Source organism: Dromiciops gliroides, chromosome 2 (assembly GCF_019393635.1).
Source record: "Dromiciops gliroides isolate mDroGli1 chromosome 2, mDroGli1.pri, whole genome shotgun sequence".
Lineage (NCBI taxonomy): Eukaryota > Metazoa > Chordata > Mammalia > Microbiotheria > Microbiotheriidae > Dromiciops > Dromiciops gliroides.
Genome location: NC_057862.1, coordinates 258173053 through 258190622, shown reverse-complemented (window position 1 = coordinate 258190622; position 17570 = coordinate 258173053). Strand labels below are relative to the sequence as shown.

The following is a 17570-nucleotide window of genomic DNA, read 5'->3' as shown; positions in this document are numbered from 1 at the left end:
GAGTATCAAAACTATTGGTTTAGCCCTACAACCGGTCCTTCAGAAAACTTGACAAAATTCTGTACTTCTCAGGTAACTTACAGTTATAAGATTTAGCTCTCAGTCCTAACCAAAATAATTAATTACCAAATATTTCATATCTATTGTGTTTATAGAATTGAGAGGAAGCTAGTTGGCATAGTGGACAGAGTGTCAGCCCTGAAGTCAGGAGGAGCTGAGTTCAAATCTGGCCCCAGACACTTGATAGTTGTGTGACCTTGGGCAAGTCACTTAGCCCAGTTTGCCTCAATTTTCTCATCTATAAAAAATGAACTGGAGAAGGAAATGTTAAACTACTCCAGTATTATCTTTGTCAGGAAAACTCCAAATGGGGTCACAGAGAGTCAGGCACAACTGAAATGACTCAGCAACAACAGAGAGAATGCACAGGAGATTCAAAATAATATGATCTCTTGGGGCAGCTAGGTGGCGCAGTGGATAGAGCACTGGCCCTGGAGTCAGGAGTACCTGAGTTCAAATCCGGCCTCAGACACTTAACACTTACTAGCTGTGTGACCCTGGGCAAGTCACTTAACCCCAGTTGCCTCACTAAAAAACAAAAAAACCGAAATAATATGATCTTTTACCTAGTATTTTAAGGTTTTCAAAGTGTTTTATGTACATTATCTCACTGAATATAAAAGCTCTGAGATGGAAATACTACAAATATCACCTTCATTTTACAGAGGAGGAAACTAAGGGCTGGAAGTCTAAATGATTTATTTGCCCCAAGTCATAAAGGCAGTAAGTGGCAGAACTAGGATTATTAACACAGGGCCTCTGACTCCAAATACTACATATGGGGTTTTTGAGTTTTGTTTTGTTTTTTGCTATGTTACACACTGCCTCCCTTCATATGCAGTTGAACTGTATTCAGGTCAACTTTAGTTGTCATTCACTGGTATTACTTACTTCTCAAAGGATTGTCTTTTCTCCTCATCTTTGCTTTCCCTGATGTTCCAGTCAAAAGAAACCTTTCTGTCCTCTAGATTCCAATAATACCTCTCTTATGGCACATGTCACATTTCATCTTGTATTATAATTTTAAACATAATTATCAGTGCATATGGGATTTGGGTAAATCTGGTTCCAGCTGAACAAAGAAAGCTCTAAATCGGTATGCTAAATTATCTTTTAAAAATGAACCCTATGCAACTGAATATTGATATAACATAGTGGGTCAGTTAGGTCTTTAGCAGAGGAATTTTCTTTTTTTGGATCTGATTTAAAAGGACTGACCTCTTCATAAAGGCATGACTCTTTTATTATACTATTCACACAATATCTTTATTTCATACTGTTTTATGAGCCCCAAATGTGAAGGTGATTCTTAAGGCCTGAGCCAAAATCAAAGGGCCACTATGATAAAGTACATGTATGGCTACATTTACCCACTGGTGCCATCTTTATAAAATAATGGCAATGACAAACTATTGTAAAGAATTAATTGTTATTTGAGGTTTTTATGCCTCAGTGCGCACTGGCCTGGGGCTCCGCAAACTTCACGGTGCTCCACCCACTGGTTGTAGCCCTTGCCAGGGCTCTGGCACCTCACATCATCACCACTCGAAGACGCCTACATGGGCCTGGCAAAATTATAATGATTGGAAGCCTAGTGAGGGCAGTCATGTGACTGTCAGAGCGGCCATCCCATTGGCTGGGGCTGTGTGGAGTGTTTCTAGGTTTGGGGGAGGAGAATTGGGCATTCTAGGTGGAAGCTGGAAAGTGACAGGCGTTCTGCTGCATATTTTCAGCTGATTCCTGGGCAGTGGTATTTTTTCAGGTATTATAATTTCCCTTTCCCCATTTTATTTCCTTTCCCTTGATCCTACTGATCCTGTTTGTGTTTTTTTTTTTTTTAAGTTCGTTCTTGTTAAAATAAACCTTATTCTGTTTTGAGGGAGCCTGCTGGTCTCCTTCCTTGCCCCAGTATTGCGGCGAGCCGCTTAGCTAGCACTCCCCAATTAAAAATTGGTCCCCACACTATGTTAAAGGATGCCTTTCTTTATTTTTGAAAATTAGAAGTCCCCTCTCAGGTTATGTTTCTTGAGTTAGAACACATGCTTATACAAGTAAGTGAATGACAGATAAAAAGTGAAGACTTTAGTACAGGGAGTTAGTTTCTTTATCTAGGAAACTATATTAATGAAACGATAGGTCCAGTCCCTTCAGTCACCTATACTATGGGAAGGCTTTTCTATCATATATTAAGACATACAACTGAAGTCTTTTAATCATCCAAGAACACAAAAGAGAATGGTATTTCTTGAAGTATCATTATTTTACAAAGAGGCTTTTTACATTACAATATCCCATAGCAAGTGTTGAGTAAGACCCCAACAAGGACAACTACAGATTACCAGACTGTAAATCATTGGCCATCAGTCAGATTCTTTTTTTCTGCAAAGATTTTTTTTTTTTTTTTTGCAAATGCAAGAGGTAAAGCCATTGCGGTACATAAGCATTAACACTATGATAAACTGAGATTATTTTACTTTCTCATTGATGTAAATTAAGGGAGATTATTGACATATGGAGGAAAAAAACTTAAAATACTTTTGCTTCTACTATCACTGGAATTTTTAGCACCTTCACAATCATTTATTAAGATAAGTAATGTCAAAGGTTCTGTTCAAGGGGTTATATTAAAAAACAACTTCATAATACTGCATTCTTTCATGCACTCTGTTCCAGCTGAACTGGTTTTCTTTTTTTCCTGAACATAAAATGCATGCCTGGAATGCACTTGTACAGGAAGTGGGCAATTCCCCCAAAAGTAACCTTAGAAGTGAGAGACACAGAGACCCTTAGGCTGGCAAGGCCAAGATAAGCCTAACTAATCATACTTTGAAGGGAGGCCTCTACTAGTTTAGAGATTTACTGCCCAAACAGGACATTCTGATAAGACTAACTATAGAGAAAACATGAACTCACTTGGAGCAGACCTAGTTTTGGGTAACTCCTCAGACTTCAAAGTTTACACATTCTCCCCAAAACTGCCTGCCAACCTGTCCTTATTACTCAACCTCCTAGATAATGAATGTGGCTAAACAACCTTTCCTGTGAGATTATCTTCCACCTATCCTGTATATATCTTGCATATACATAGCTTCCCCCCCCCCACATTGTTTTCCCCTTTATAATGAGGGATCCCTGAGAGCAGGGGATTCTTTTTGCCTTTGCTTTATTTTTTTGCATTCCCATAACTTAGCACAGTGTTGCTTAATAAATGCTTGTTGACTGCTTATTTCCTCAGTTCTATTAGTATTCCTAATTTCCTTCAAAGTTCAGTTCAAGTGACACCTTCTATAATTAGCTTATACTGATCTTTTCAGTTGTTAGTGTCCTTCCCTATAAATTACTATGTATATATTATCTGACTTCATAGAGTATAGTAGGTGCTCAATAAATCCTTTTAGAAGGAAGGAAGGACATGTCAGTTGTTTTTCAATTGCTAAGCAATACTGGAAGAAGTTACCAAGACTCACTGACTGAATCCACTCCAAACTCTTCCCCCTTCCCCAATCCCATTAGGTCCTTTCCAACTCATGGCAATCTTTTTATTCATCTCTGACTCATTATCTCAGTCCCCAAAGTGATTTTCCTTTTTCAATATGAATTTTTCATTTCCATATGATTTTTAAACTCCCCTTCTCCATTCTTTAAACTCTTTATATGCCCACTCATACAACCTTTTCTTTATCCCTATAATTTCAGAAGGAAAACTTCTTGCCAAGGTCCTTCACCTGTGTCCTTGTTCCCTTCCTTCTCTAATCTGCTTTAGGGTCTTCTTCTTCCATGAATAATTTCTACTGACCCTTGTATCTTCAATCTCTCCCACTCTTCTGGTTTCTTCCCCATAAAATTTGGCTCCAATCTACCTTTCTTCAAATTAATCTCCTTCTAACATTTTGCTTTCCAGGTAAAATGTACTATAATCCATCTTCTTATGATGCTCTATCTAGACTCTCCAAAGGAGAGAATATGTCCTGAAGGACTTTATACTTTTAGCTCTGGAACTCCTATCCAGTGTCCTGCATTGACCTAATTGGTAAGTGTTTCTCATACCGTGCTATATCTAGGCTGGCTTTAGTCACACTTTGTATCTTCTTGTCATTTGCCCTGCTGCTAGGCTTACCTTGCCACCACCTACTTTCCAGTTCTAAAAATATATTTAAATTGATAATGTTGTTGAAACTGAAAAAGGCAGCAGTCTATTCCCCTATGGCTTCACTCACTATCGCTGTGACTTTCCAAACCATAACATCCCTCCTCAGATACTACCACTTCCCTATATGTGTTGTCTTTTTTAAAAATTAGAAGGACTGTTACTCTTCTGTATCTGTGTTCTCATCATTTAGTACAGAGTTTGTACATAGTAAGCATGTAATATACATTTTTCATAATATATATGCTCATTTGACTTATTAAAAAAATGATTTTGTGTATTTGGAGAAGAATCTGGGACAAATTCTCTCTAAATTTATCCTTTTCAAGTACCCAGTTCAGATACCATCTCCTTCATGAAGCTCCAGTTAATCCCTCCCATCCTTCTCCTATGCACTTGACACACTGCAAAATGTATTATAGTTATTTTTGTTTACATTTTATCCTTCCAGTAGAATATAAGTTCCTTGAGACCAAAAACTATAGTTTTTCATCATTAAATATATGACTTGCACAAAACAAAATTTTGTTGAATTGGTAGATTTTATTTATATTATTTTTAGGCTAAGGTTTTTTGAACTAGAAGATTTATGTGCTTAAGACATTTTGTGCAATTTGATGAAAGACATTTCTGAAATTTTAACTCCTGCTCTTGCTTTTGTCCAATGAATATTAGACTTTGGGAATCTCTGAACTATTTATTGAGGTCCCTAGTTACAAAAGCATTACAAATTAAATATAAGTAGCACCTGTGAAGTCTACATTCTATAGTTTCATGGGTTTTAATAGAAAAAAAGGATAGGTGAAAGAAAAACTCTCTCATGACAAATTAGTAAAGTCCCTGTATCATCATAAAATAAAACTAAATAGGATAAATTAAATTCAGAGACCATTATAGTATAGTCAGGTGCTGAGTGCCTTGGAACAAATACCTTGTCAACAGTAATGCCCCAGAGATCAGTTCCACATTACAACCTGAGATATCTCCTATATATTCCATCGTAGAGAAAGTAATATCCTGAGCATGCTATGGGTTATTGTAGATGGTACCACTGCTGTACCTCTTATACTAGGAAATGGTAAATTGCTGAGATGAGGTGACAGGGTGAAAAAAGTTATTTATTTTTTACATTGAGAACTTACATCAGGGGCAAATTACGAAATGAAGTGTCCTGTGAAAAATGCAGTGATGAGATGGTATCAAACTTCTCTATCAAGGTTCTTGACTGAAGTCATTATTTATTCATTTTCCTCACATGATTTTCCTTTTCTCTACAAAGATTAGGGTCAATGAAAATTAATTCTGCTCAAAGCCAATTCTAAGAAAAAAAATCTAAGAAAGGTATAACTTGCAAATAAAAATGGCAATAATTAGAATGACTCAATAAATACCACAAATGAAAGATACTAGTTTTAGACCCTTCTAATTGTTTTCAGATCTGGCTTCTTCAATTTGCAAGTTAAAAGACAGTAATAAGACTCTAGGTTCATTCCTTCTTAATTGCTTTCAGATCTGGTTTCTTCAATTTACAAGTCAAAAAATGATTTTCTACATGCTAGTTCTGAAAATTTTACCCGAAATCTGATAAAACTGTAGCGTGTATGTTTATGTGTGTTATAACTAGCCTATGAAACATTTCCATAGTAAGAACTTAGTAGTGCGTAGAGTTAACATGAGTAAAAATCTCCTATGTCTGTAGAATCAGAAGCTAATATTTAAAAATTCCCAGGCTGATGTTAAAAGAAACTTTTCTAATCACATTTTGAGCTAAATATGTTCTTATTTTTCTATTACTTACCAGAGTTTTTGCTTTGAAAAATGGGATCAAAAGGTTATTGAAAGTCTGGTGATGAGATTTCAATTAATCCTTTTAGAGAAAGAAGCAAACCTATTTATACTATTGAGGAATATAACAGGAATGAGAATATAACAGGAAGAGAATAGGTCAAATCTCAATCTAAAGTATTTTATTAAAAGAGCCAGAATCTATCTAATGGGTGGTAGGCCTTTCTTGATTGGAAGAATCTTGGTACAACAAATGGACCAGAAAAATGGCTTTGTTGAATAAGTGAATTGGTTTTACTGTGATTTAAGGAAAAATGGCAGCAAATCTTTGCTATTCTCTCTTGAAAAAGAGGAAGAAATGGTAATTTCCACTTTAAACCTTTTATTTAACAATGAATTTTAGAATCCTATGTTTCAACTGTGTGGGTAGAGAGGGAGAATCAACAAAACTACACAAGTCTACAACCTGGAATCTCTGCTACAAGAATATACACTTAGAACAGAAAGGGGACTTAGAGGTTGTTTTGTCCACCCCTCTCACTTTACAAATAGGACAGCTGAGACTCAAAGAGGTTAAGTGGCTTGCTCCAGGTCACACAGAGAGTAAGCAGGCAGAACCAGGATTTGAATCTAGTCTTCTGGCTCTAGATCTGGCTCTCCTGCCACTACTCATTCTATATTGCCTCCCTTAGTAATAAGTGACCTTATTTAAAGCAACATTGGGAGGGTTTTACATGGTAGTAACAGTACAGACATATATTTTAGTTTTCAAATTTTAGTGGTCTTAGAGTGATAAAATGGCCCAAAAAAGTCAAACTGGACCCTGAGGTGGTGTGTTAGATGAGACCATCCTATATGCTCCCTCCCTCTACCCCCCCCCCCCAAGAGATGGCTCTGTTTTGGTTCTCCCTCCCTTTCCAGGCAGGTTGTGCAAAGTGCAAGGCAAAATAAATTAAGGCAAAAGGAAAATAAAATTGAAAAAACCAAAACAAAATGGTGAGGGCGAGCATGTTGTTGACTGTGTAATAAAACACGTGCAGAATATACCTCAGAAACACTATAGGTAGATGAGCACGAGGGAAGCCGAGCCTGGTTGTGCAGTGAGGAAAAGAAAACACTGTTAAAAAGGAAAGATGGCATAGTAAGGGTCTCAGAAGTTTAGATGGTTCCAACACCAACACATTAGCCAGGGATTTCGGTAGTTGTTATAAAAAGACATTTTAGTTTGAAAATATCCCAGGCCTCAAGCCATCTGAAGTGGAATCTTTTCTTGAAAATACCTGGCTAAAAAAATAAGTAAAATGAATTAAAGGGGATAGTTTTCCTCTACCCAGAACCTGGTGGAATTGTATTTATTTGGGCAATATAGCACATTGGGATTGCTTTTTCCTGCTATGTCACACTGATAATTATTAGTTCAAAATCACATTCCAAATTATTTATTGAGTGACTCTTGAATATCTTAATACCATCCTCTTCCTAGGATGCCCAAACCAGCACATTCTGATCTTTTGTCTTCCTCCAACTTGCCCATTCTCACGATTAGTGAACTTCCAAATTTATAAGAAAAAATACCACCCAATGGCAACATCACTGCACACACATATTTTCAAACAGATTTATAATTTGAACACAAAAAGCTTCCTTACCAGACCCATCTTGCTTTTCTTCATTTTCATTAAGCCATGTTTAATGGATTCTATAATTTTGAATCCATTCCAAGTTCAAAACCAAGGGCTCTGTTTTGTCCTTCATTTAAATTATGTGTTTCATTGTCACATGATTTCAATTTTAATGAAGGCAGACACAACTAGAACTTTTTTTTCTTTTATAAAAAGAATGTTTGCAATCTCCTAGCTACAAATTTGGAATAACAATCCCAAATGCATATGTAGGAGAAGGAATGACAATAGAGGAGAAATAATGAAGCAAGTAATTTCTACTAGGGAGTTGGAAATATGATTAACTGATTCTGTCCTTTCTCTCCAACCTTGGAAGGGTGAGATATGTAGGAGAAAGCTCAGTGGGTATTAGGTAGATTAATTCAGAACTTTTATATGATGGTGAGAGGCTGTAACAAATGTAAACATAATCCCAAGCAAAGGAATTCTGATAATGTCATTGTTATTTGATGGCTTGGGGAAGTACTTTTTACCTTTTTAAAAATATAGTGACAATTGATGTCTTTTTAACAAAGCCATATATCTATTTATTATAAGGCAACTTCAGGATAAGATGAATTTTGTCATTTTGCAGAAAACCATGACTATAATATCTCTAAATCATTGCTCTCTCTCCAATTGTTCTGTCCCTGTCTTCACTATCTCAAGGGCTAATAGAAGACAGAAAAATTTGAAAATTATTATTAAAAACAGTTTAGCTAATAGCACTCCAGTTTTGGTATTTCTCTACTCCATTTTCTGTTACTAAGGAAATTTGCTTGTCAAAGAGATACTGTATTATCTTTCATTGTATTAAAGTCAGTTCTAAGAAAAAAAATTTGGCTCTGTGAGCAACAAACACCTCTACAGAAGTACCAGCATATGGAATGCTGGTTTAGGAAAATGTCATTATTGTAAGTGGTTTTATGAGTTCTGGATGTGAATTTACTGTTCCTAATTACAGAGTAAAAATAATTTTGTCATTTTGCATAAAAGTATGATTATTACATCTCAAAGTCATGTTGAATAATTGTAAACATTCAGGGGATTCTATTTATTTGTGAAAAACAGTAGGGTTGTTAGTATTCTAATGAGTCAAACCCAACATTCATTCATCAAACATATTTATATACTTCCTATTAGGGCACTCATGATGCTAAATAAAAACTATTTATATTGATAACAAAGATTGAGATTGAGGTATTTGGTCCATACTTGGGATTTAATTAGTATAGGGATCACTGCTAAAGGCCTTACTCCTTACCCTCACCCCAAAACCAATGTAGATCAGCAACTGTCCTTTTCGGCAACTGCAATTTATACTCTTGGAGAGTTGCCCAGGGCAATGAGAAGTTGAGTTACCCTAGGGCAACAGCCTGTTGGTGTTAGAGGTAGGACTTCAACCCCGGCCTCCCCTGACTGAAACCATTATACCATGCTGTCTCTTTTCATATATTTGAAATCAAACAGAATACTCTAATAATCCAATAAAAAGGCTCATTAAAAATAAGAGTAACACAATGCAAGAATTAAGAGGCATTTTAAGATTGCATGAAAAATGTGGAAGGTCAGGCAAATAGTGCTGTGGAAGGATTTCCACCAAGAATAACACTTTGTATTTCCTGTACAATTAAGCTGCAATGTTACAATTGCTCCTACTTCCTCAATCAAACTGTGATATTTTCCAATAGAGGCGCCTTGATACCTTTTCAGGTGCATGTATTAAACTATGATACATTTATATGTTCTCATTATGTTCTATTTTTGATAGTAGCAATTGTCATAAATAAAGGATTATGATTTCTGATGAAGTCATAATGAAGAATTTAGAGGAATTCAAAAGAGAAACAGATGTTTCCTTAGGGGAAACAGCTTTCTTTATCATAAAAGAATTCAATAATAAACAAAATATTCAATGCATAAAACAAAAAGTACTTATAAACAAAATATATATTAACTTAATCACTGGCCTAATGACTGGCTCTTTAAATTAGTGACTAGAAAAATAATTTATTTTTACATTCTTGACTTGATGGAAAACTCTAAATGGGACTCCAATAACATAGAATAAATAGATGAACACTATAAGGCTAATTTCATGTTTAGGGGGCAAAATGGTGGAAAAAGGAAAGACAAAAAATATATAATCACATAGACAGGTTAACAAATCTAAATGTTAATCTCCAGGCATGACTGATCAGAACATATCCCACTCAATGAGTAATTTTGTTTTTAAAGCTCTGGATTATGGAAGGAAGGTGATTTCACTAGTTCTATTCACAATCATTTTAGTGTTAGACAATTTAGTACAATAATCTACACTTGTAGTTTATGCAAACATATGATAAAGAAACCCAAACCACATGAATAGTGTTCATAAATGCAGACAATAGCTGCTTGGACATCAGTACGTAACATGGAATCATATAACTATACTAGATTAAAAACCTCTAAATTAAATAACAAATAAAATTCTAGGGTGAATTAACAAATCACCTGCAGTACTACTGAATTATCCTCCAAATAAAGCCTGCAACCAGATCTTTCTATAAGTCCATTCCTAAACATTTAAAATTATTCTTCAAAAATATGTACACTGGCAAATTGTGCCACTCTGACTTAACTCTAATTTTCCCTTAATATCTATGATGAATCTGTTCTTGTTTCAAGCTATAACTCCTTTTATTAAGCTAAAATAATTTCTCCTCTTTGTTGTTATTAATAGAGTAAGCGATAAACAATTATCAGAGTCCTGACACATAATAATTATTTCCTAAATTTCACTTAAGTTTCAATTATTTGTCTTCACAAAACTCCCTTGATGTTGTTTTTAGTTAAAAACAACAACAACAAAAAACTTATTACTAAATACCTTCAGCCAAGAGTGAATTATTTGTAACACGATGGAATCTTAGCAAGTCATACAGAATGAAGAAAATAAAAGAAAGTACAAAATGTTCCATTTCCTCATCTTATATATGATCTAGCAGAAGCCTCTTCCTTTTTTAAATTGTGTATTTATCTATCTCTGTGTTAATAATTATACCCCAAATCTTTATGGCTTGACTTTTCTAACCAATCAATTCTCATTTGACAAATCTATATGACATTAATGTTTCTCAATCAGATTATTACCTTTATCTAAATTCAATTTCATTCTAATTCTTTCAACATTTTTATATTTCCTTGGCATCTATAGTAGTTTTTTTATTATTCTCCTAATTATGTCTGTTTTTTATATAAAGGGGAATTATTTTTTTTCTCTACTGGGGATATTTTCCTGTAGTTATGTACCTTATTGCACATTCATTTCAAGAATCTGGAATTATTTTTTCAACTGTAAAATTAGACAGATGATATTCAAGCACTTTGGTGTCAAAGAATGTTGTCCCTTTTATGAGACTTAAAGAAAATGACTAAAATTAAGTCATGTTCAATATGCTTTCATTTTTTGAAGTGTACAGAAAAAGGTAATGCACATGGTATTGTTTGGCTGAATTATAGAGTCCCAATAATCTTGTTTGTCCATAAAGAAGAACCTATAAAGGAAGAAATATGACAGTTCCAATGATTTCATTAAGGAAAATTCTATTCCCTATCCTTTCCTTCCCCCTTTCCCCAATACAAGATAAGAGTATTCTAGAAACTGTTAGGTGAGAAACTGTCAGGATTTTAGTCAAATTATTTCTAACAAACTGGCATAAAGAAAAGAGACTTCTCTCTCATTTCCCTCACCTAACACAAAAAAGAAAGAAGTGACAAATCAAACCCATTTGTTCTGAATTTCCTGTCTTACTGAGTATTTCTTTAAATACATAGAATCCAGAATAATGCTAGTCATATATGGCCACTGTAATAAATCTAGTCCTCTATGAAAAAATGAAACAGCTGTTATGTGCCAACTTAACTTTGGAAAAGTAAGTACTAATAAAAACTTAATTTCAAGGGACTCCACTAATGAGAAGTAATCTGAATCAATTTGTGCATGCTTTGTTCTGCCTGAAAGCCACATATTCATCAAAAATACTACCTCTAAAGGGGTTTTAGGGCAAGATGAATAAAACAGAAATGAAGGAGCCTGGATTACCCATGCAATTTGCAACTGTCTTTGTATTGAATTTAAAAGGAAAGCTATCTGTTGGAGGCAACAGGTTGCATTTTAATATTTACTTTTCTATATGCTAGTCTATATAGGGCATTTATGGTTGGAAACATCTAATATTTAATGTCCCTTCATATGGAAACTTGGGCACAGTGCTGCCTAATGAAGTGTCAAAAAAGATGAAGATGGTTTTATAAGCAAACATTAAGTAACACAACTGGTGAAATGAAGAGAAATCTAGAGATGATGTCATAATCTGATGACTGCTGATAACAGAACTAGGAAGCAGAAAATATTTTTGTTTTGATTCTTTATCTAAGAATAATTCTCTCCATGGACTTTCTTTTCCCTGAGGGGAAAAAGAATGATACTATTTTCACACCTCTTATAAAGAAGGTATAATATTAAAAACAAGTAAATTCATGTTCTTAAAATTTCACTATAGCATAATACTTCTGATATGTTTATATGCACTGATAAGACTGATGTAAAAGGGAATACATTTATGCTAATGTTTGCTAATAGGGTACAGGTGTGGCTGAGGTATGGAGGACCTGGTAGACTTGTGGAATTTTCTTAGAAGACAAAGTTCTCCAAGTTCTGGTTCAGTAGAATGAAGTGAAAAGATGAAACTTTCTTAACTAATGCCCTTGGATTAATTATTCATATAGCTAAAAGTCTTTTGAAATATATGCTTCAAAGATACGGATTCAGAGTTCTCGAATGGAAAAGTACATGACTTTCTTATCTATTTGGAAGCTAGATTAAATAATCCAATGAAACAAGGAGACCACCATTATATTTGATTCCATTTTGACTGTTTCAAAACTGTTATGAAACTATGATATGTTAGTAGTAACAATCAATGGGGGAAGTAAAATCAAGAACTAAGATTCACAGGTGCCATTCTTTGAAGCTCCAGGAATAGAGGTCAGGGTGAAAAGATTTATACATATTTTACTGTAGTATATCATACTTTTGTCTGCTAAATCCATTTCACAGGGATAGGAACTAGACCTGCAATTTCATTAAGATAGAGAATTTCTGGGTGAGGAAACAACTGCCAATTCAGATTGGTACCTTTTCTGCAACATGTGGTACTTGAGAGTTGCCCAGAGCACTAAGAGGTCGAGTGATATACTCAGAGTCAAACAGTTAATATGTGGCAGAAGTAGGATTTGAATCCAGGTCTTCCTGACTTTTCTATGAACTACAGTATGCAGCCTCTATAAATCCACACCATACATACATTATTTAAAAGAATACCCTATTTTTAATTACAGGATATATCAAAATTATTCTAAAAAATGTGAGCTGAGAAGTTTGATATATTTCTAATAAAAATCACAAGTTGAGGGGAAGGACCAAGTATGCCAAAAAGCTCATAAACAATTAGTGTCTGGATCCTAACATCCAACTTTATTGTCATGAAAAATATGCCTTGTACAAAAGATGTATTAGAGCTAGTAGATGCAATGTGAAAAATTAAATACCCAAAGTGTGCTTTGCTTTGTGGCCAACTTCCTCGCAAATGATGTTTTAGGCACAGTACTATATTATCTCAAACATTTTTATAATGCTTCATGAGTCTGTTTAAGATATAATTACTTCATTTAGATTTGGTTATTTTAAATTGAAGAACACCTCAGAAATATTTTTTAAATATATGAATTGAGATGTTTGTTAACTAATTATATTGGATCACAGAATAATCCTTTTGCCAATTTACCTATGATCTCACCCTGGCACCGATTAGTTTTCCTAATGATTGACATGGAGCACATTAATCTCCCACACAGACCAAGCTTGAGAAGCATCAAGGCTTCATTTGCCTGAACCAGCCCATAATCGAAAATTCTGCTTAATATTTTTTTAATGAGAGGTGGAAGATAGTTTGATGGAAAAGCTTCAAAATGAAGTCTCATAAAAAATGATTCCCAGCAAGTTAAATAATTGTTTATAGGAAGAAATTTGAGTTTGAGCAGGGAATTTTTATGTAGCAATTGTTCTAAAAGTTATCAAACCAAGCCCAGTATTGGTCAGTGTGGTATAAGGATTCTTTTAAATCCTGACAATTTTGTCTTTATCTCATATATGTTAGCATGAAACCCCAGCTATAAAAGAAAGAAAGAGAGAGAGAGAAAGAGAGAGAAAGGAAAAAGATGGAGATGAAAGGACAAACCAATTAGATTTGGTGTTACCAGCCAGCGGAAGTTTAGAAAAAAAATCACCGAGTGAAATCGTACATTTACTCTGAGAGAGTATCCTTTCACATTGCCTTCTAGGTGATCTCTGAGCTCCTCCAGCTTTCGATGGAGCTACATGTAAACATCAGAAAATGAATTGAAAAAGCAACTTGTTCTATTTGCATTTTTTCTTTTTCTTTTCTTTTCAAGATAAGATCACAGTATTACACATTTCTCACTGCCTTTGGCAAAACATTTCATGACATCAAAGTTCTTTTGTACAACACAAGCATACATGCTTAGTAAACCAATAATTTGGAGATCAACATTTTATTTTGTTTAATTATGAGAAGCTATTCCCCCATGAGCAATGAAAGGGAAATAAATATAATAACTGGCAAAATAATTTCCCAGGTACTTACTCTTTTAAATTTGCTGTTGTTGTTTTTTTTTTTTTTAAGAGGGAGAAGATGAAGATTTTTGAGTGTTGCAAAACTTTGCCTTTCCTTTCAAAACATACCATTGTAGATAAGGCACACCCATATTAAAATGATAAATTGATTGGACCCTACATCTTTTGTTGTCAAATACATATATATGTATATACACGTTCACACTGTATATACATGAATATCAGAAACATACACTTATAAATTGGTGTCCAATACATTCAAAAGCTGAAACCAGAATTACACACACACACACACACAATTCAGCATACAGTGGATGCTGTGTAACTATTGATGCTATCTTTCCCTTCCATGAAATCTCATCATATCACCATCAGTAATTTCAATAAAGGTCTCTCATACATACACTGTATTTCTTCATTTAAATTTTAGGAGTGAGCCAAGATAAAAGTTTATATTGGCTCAATTTCTCCCCAAAAAAAGAAAAAAAAAAATAGAAACCTCACAGATAGACAGTGAGGAATGTTCTCAGTGCATCACTGTGACGCACAAACTTCCATTTTTTCTAATGGAATTGTTTTAAATGGTTTTGTTTTTTCTGAAATATGTTATAATTAAACATTCCCATCCCCACTATTTGTGCTCGGTGAAATAACATTTTCACAAAAAGAGTTGCCCGCTGTATAGCAGTGTTAGAGAACAAAGAGGATGGCTTGTCCTGGAACAAAGGAGACGCACACACACACACATACTAAAAAGGAAATTAAAAGAAAAATTAAATGAAAATCAAACTAAGAAGGCAGGGAAAGGGTAGGGTGCAGAAATTAGTGTTTCTTAAATTGCTAAAGGAAATAAGGTGAGGGGAGAAAAAGGTGAAATACTGAAATGGCTTAAAATTAGGCTACAAGGTGGCTTTTGGATTTTGTCATTACAGTTTCAGTATGGTGGATTATTCGGGTATTTGGACTAAACTGATAAACAACACATATTGTAAGAGCAAATGGGGGCAGGGCAGAGAGTAGAGTTTGATTCTTTGAAATGTATGTTTTTTATGCACATTTTAAATTCTGCAAAGTCATTACTTAAATTTTTTGGTGGCAGCAGTGGAAGTGACTCTTGGCTACCTTGGGAAGTGTTTCTTAAGGATGAGAAATTTTTTTGCTTTTGTACCAAGTCTAGATGGTAGAGTGGTGAGTGCCTGATATCAATCAACCAAATTGAAAGGGAAGGGTTTGGCAAAATTGTACCATTAGATCAGAAATTTTAAGTTGCCTATTAAAAGATCACACCCAAATGGTTAACAGTTTTGAAGTGACTGTTTTTGTTGACTACTACAAATACTATATTTAAAAAGATTCAAATAAAAGGGGTAGTAACATGTTTAAAAACTATAAGCTAAATGGTGAAACGATTCTTATTGGTGTCATAAATTACCCCTTTTTCTTGGTTTACTATGCATAAAAATATTAAATGAAGCTCTTTACCCTTAAAATAATTGTGGAAAAGAACTACAATTAGCAAGAGCATGAAAACATTGAATTACTTTTTACCAAGAAAGAAAATGGGGGAGAACATGTTCTGAAAATGAATTGATCAGTTTTCTGTGTAACAGGCACTTAAACATACAGTGACATCAATCAGAGGAACGGTTTAATCTAGAGCCCCAAATCAGAGGCACCTTGAAGGAGGCTGTTGCTCCGTTTTGTTTGTGGTGCCATTTCAAAGCTAGTTATTTGGTGGCTTGCCTTCAGCTGGTTGCTCTTATGTGTAGCTGAAACAAAAAATAATATGACCCAACAGCCAATAAAATTATTGAAATTAAAAAACAAACAAACAAATGGGATGGTGGAAAATGGAAAAAGCCCCCTCCCACCCATCCCACCCTCCCAAAAAGGAAGAAGGAAGTGTAGGCTATCGACAAAATTTTGCCCCAAAATGTTAGAAACATATTTACTTTGAGGGATCCAACTCTACTAGCAACTCCTTTGCTTTCATCCGGCCGTCTAATTTGCTACAATGAGGGAAGATGGGTAAAAAAGACAGAAGAATAAAGAAAAAGTGAACTTAAAAGAATTTCTACACATTAGTTAGCAATACATGCAAAGACATCAGTTGACTCTTTGAGGGACCCCTTTGAAAGGCTAGAAGAAATTTGACTTTTGGCTAATGTAGAGGTTGCATGCTCTCTGAAACAGCTGTGCCCTAGATTAGCTCTTGGCTGCTTATAGTATGGTAATGATTTGGGAGCCTTGGCTTTAGAAGCTGAATTCACTCAATGCCCTTCTACACTGGGAAAGAAACACTTCCTTCTGGCTAGCTGGGGACTTCTGTTGTGGCAGGACTTGATGAAGCATTACATGTGGAGTTGGCTTACAGAAAACAAGGAAATACTAACACATCTATCAAGAATAAAATCTTCCATTGACTATGCTCAATGCATTAGTCTCCTGTTCCAAGGTTAACACGTCAGAAAGCATCAATTGCATTATTAGAAACACAAGGGTCCTTTAAGTAGAAAGTCAGTCCTGACAAGTAGGTAATATAGTATATCACTCCAGCTTGCTAACACAAGCACTAAGGTTTTTCAGCTGCCATTAAGTTTCCCAATTAAACAATTGTGCTGCCCGACTAGAAAATTTTAATGCCAGACCAACATTAGATATAATCACTCCCTTAAATCTTCCTTGCTAGTTCAGTTAATTTTCTTCCATGTGAAACAATCTTTTTTTCTATCAGATTAAAGGAGTGTGTGAAAAGCAAATTAAATTGCTACTCTTCACACATCATTACTGAAACATAAAAAAACAAACAAACCCTGAGCACAAAGTCTTAAATGTATTACATCAAATAGGAATCCTTTAATTTTTATTGGTATTCTGATCTGAAGCATTGCTAAAAACAAACAACTATCCTAGCTAATAAGGAAAAGGCAGGAAGTTTCAGAGGTTGGTACTAAATTCCAGATTAAGGCCGAACCAGATTAATAATAATTTTTATGGCTGTGCTGTCACAACTGGTTCACATGATTTTTTAAAGAGTATTATTGTAGAATAAATGTTATTCCTTTAGCTAATATTGAGAGAAACTCTTAAATTTAATTCAACAAGCATTTATTAAGTTTCTACTGTTTCTATTCTATTTTTTTTTTTTTTTTGGTGAGGCAATTGGGGTTAAGTGACTTGCCCAGGGTCACACAGCTAGTAAGTGTTAAGTGTCTGA

At 34.7% G+C, this 17570-nt stretch overlaps 1 protein-coding gene across 17 annotated transcripts in view; it reads right to left on the bottom strand.

Moving 5' to 3' along the window:
- The window catches only part of GPHN (gephyrin), a 757220-nt gene that overhangs the window by 223092 nt on the left and 516558 nt on the right, over positions 1-17570 (bottom strand). For 6 of the 17 annotated variants that reach the window (XM_043986983.1, XM_043986980.1, XM_043986998.1 and 3 more), the window contains 2 exons: positions 16306-16362; positions 14002-14073 (listed from right to left, as the gene is read on the bottom strand). The exons of 4 other annotated variants lie outside the window; for them this stretch is intronic. In XM_043986983.1, coding sequence (XP_043842918.1) covers positions 14002-14073; positions 16306-16362 — 129 coding nt within the window. Of the gene's footprint in view, positions 1-7039; positions 7082-14001; positions 14074-16305; positions 16363-17570 lie in introns of all 17 variants that reach the window. 7 more of the 17 variants (XM_043986984.1, XM_043986987.1, XM_043986993.1 and 4 more) reach the window with 3 other exon arrangements.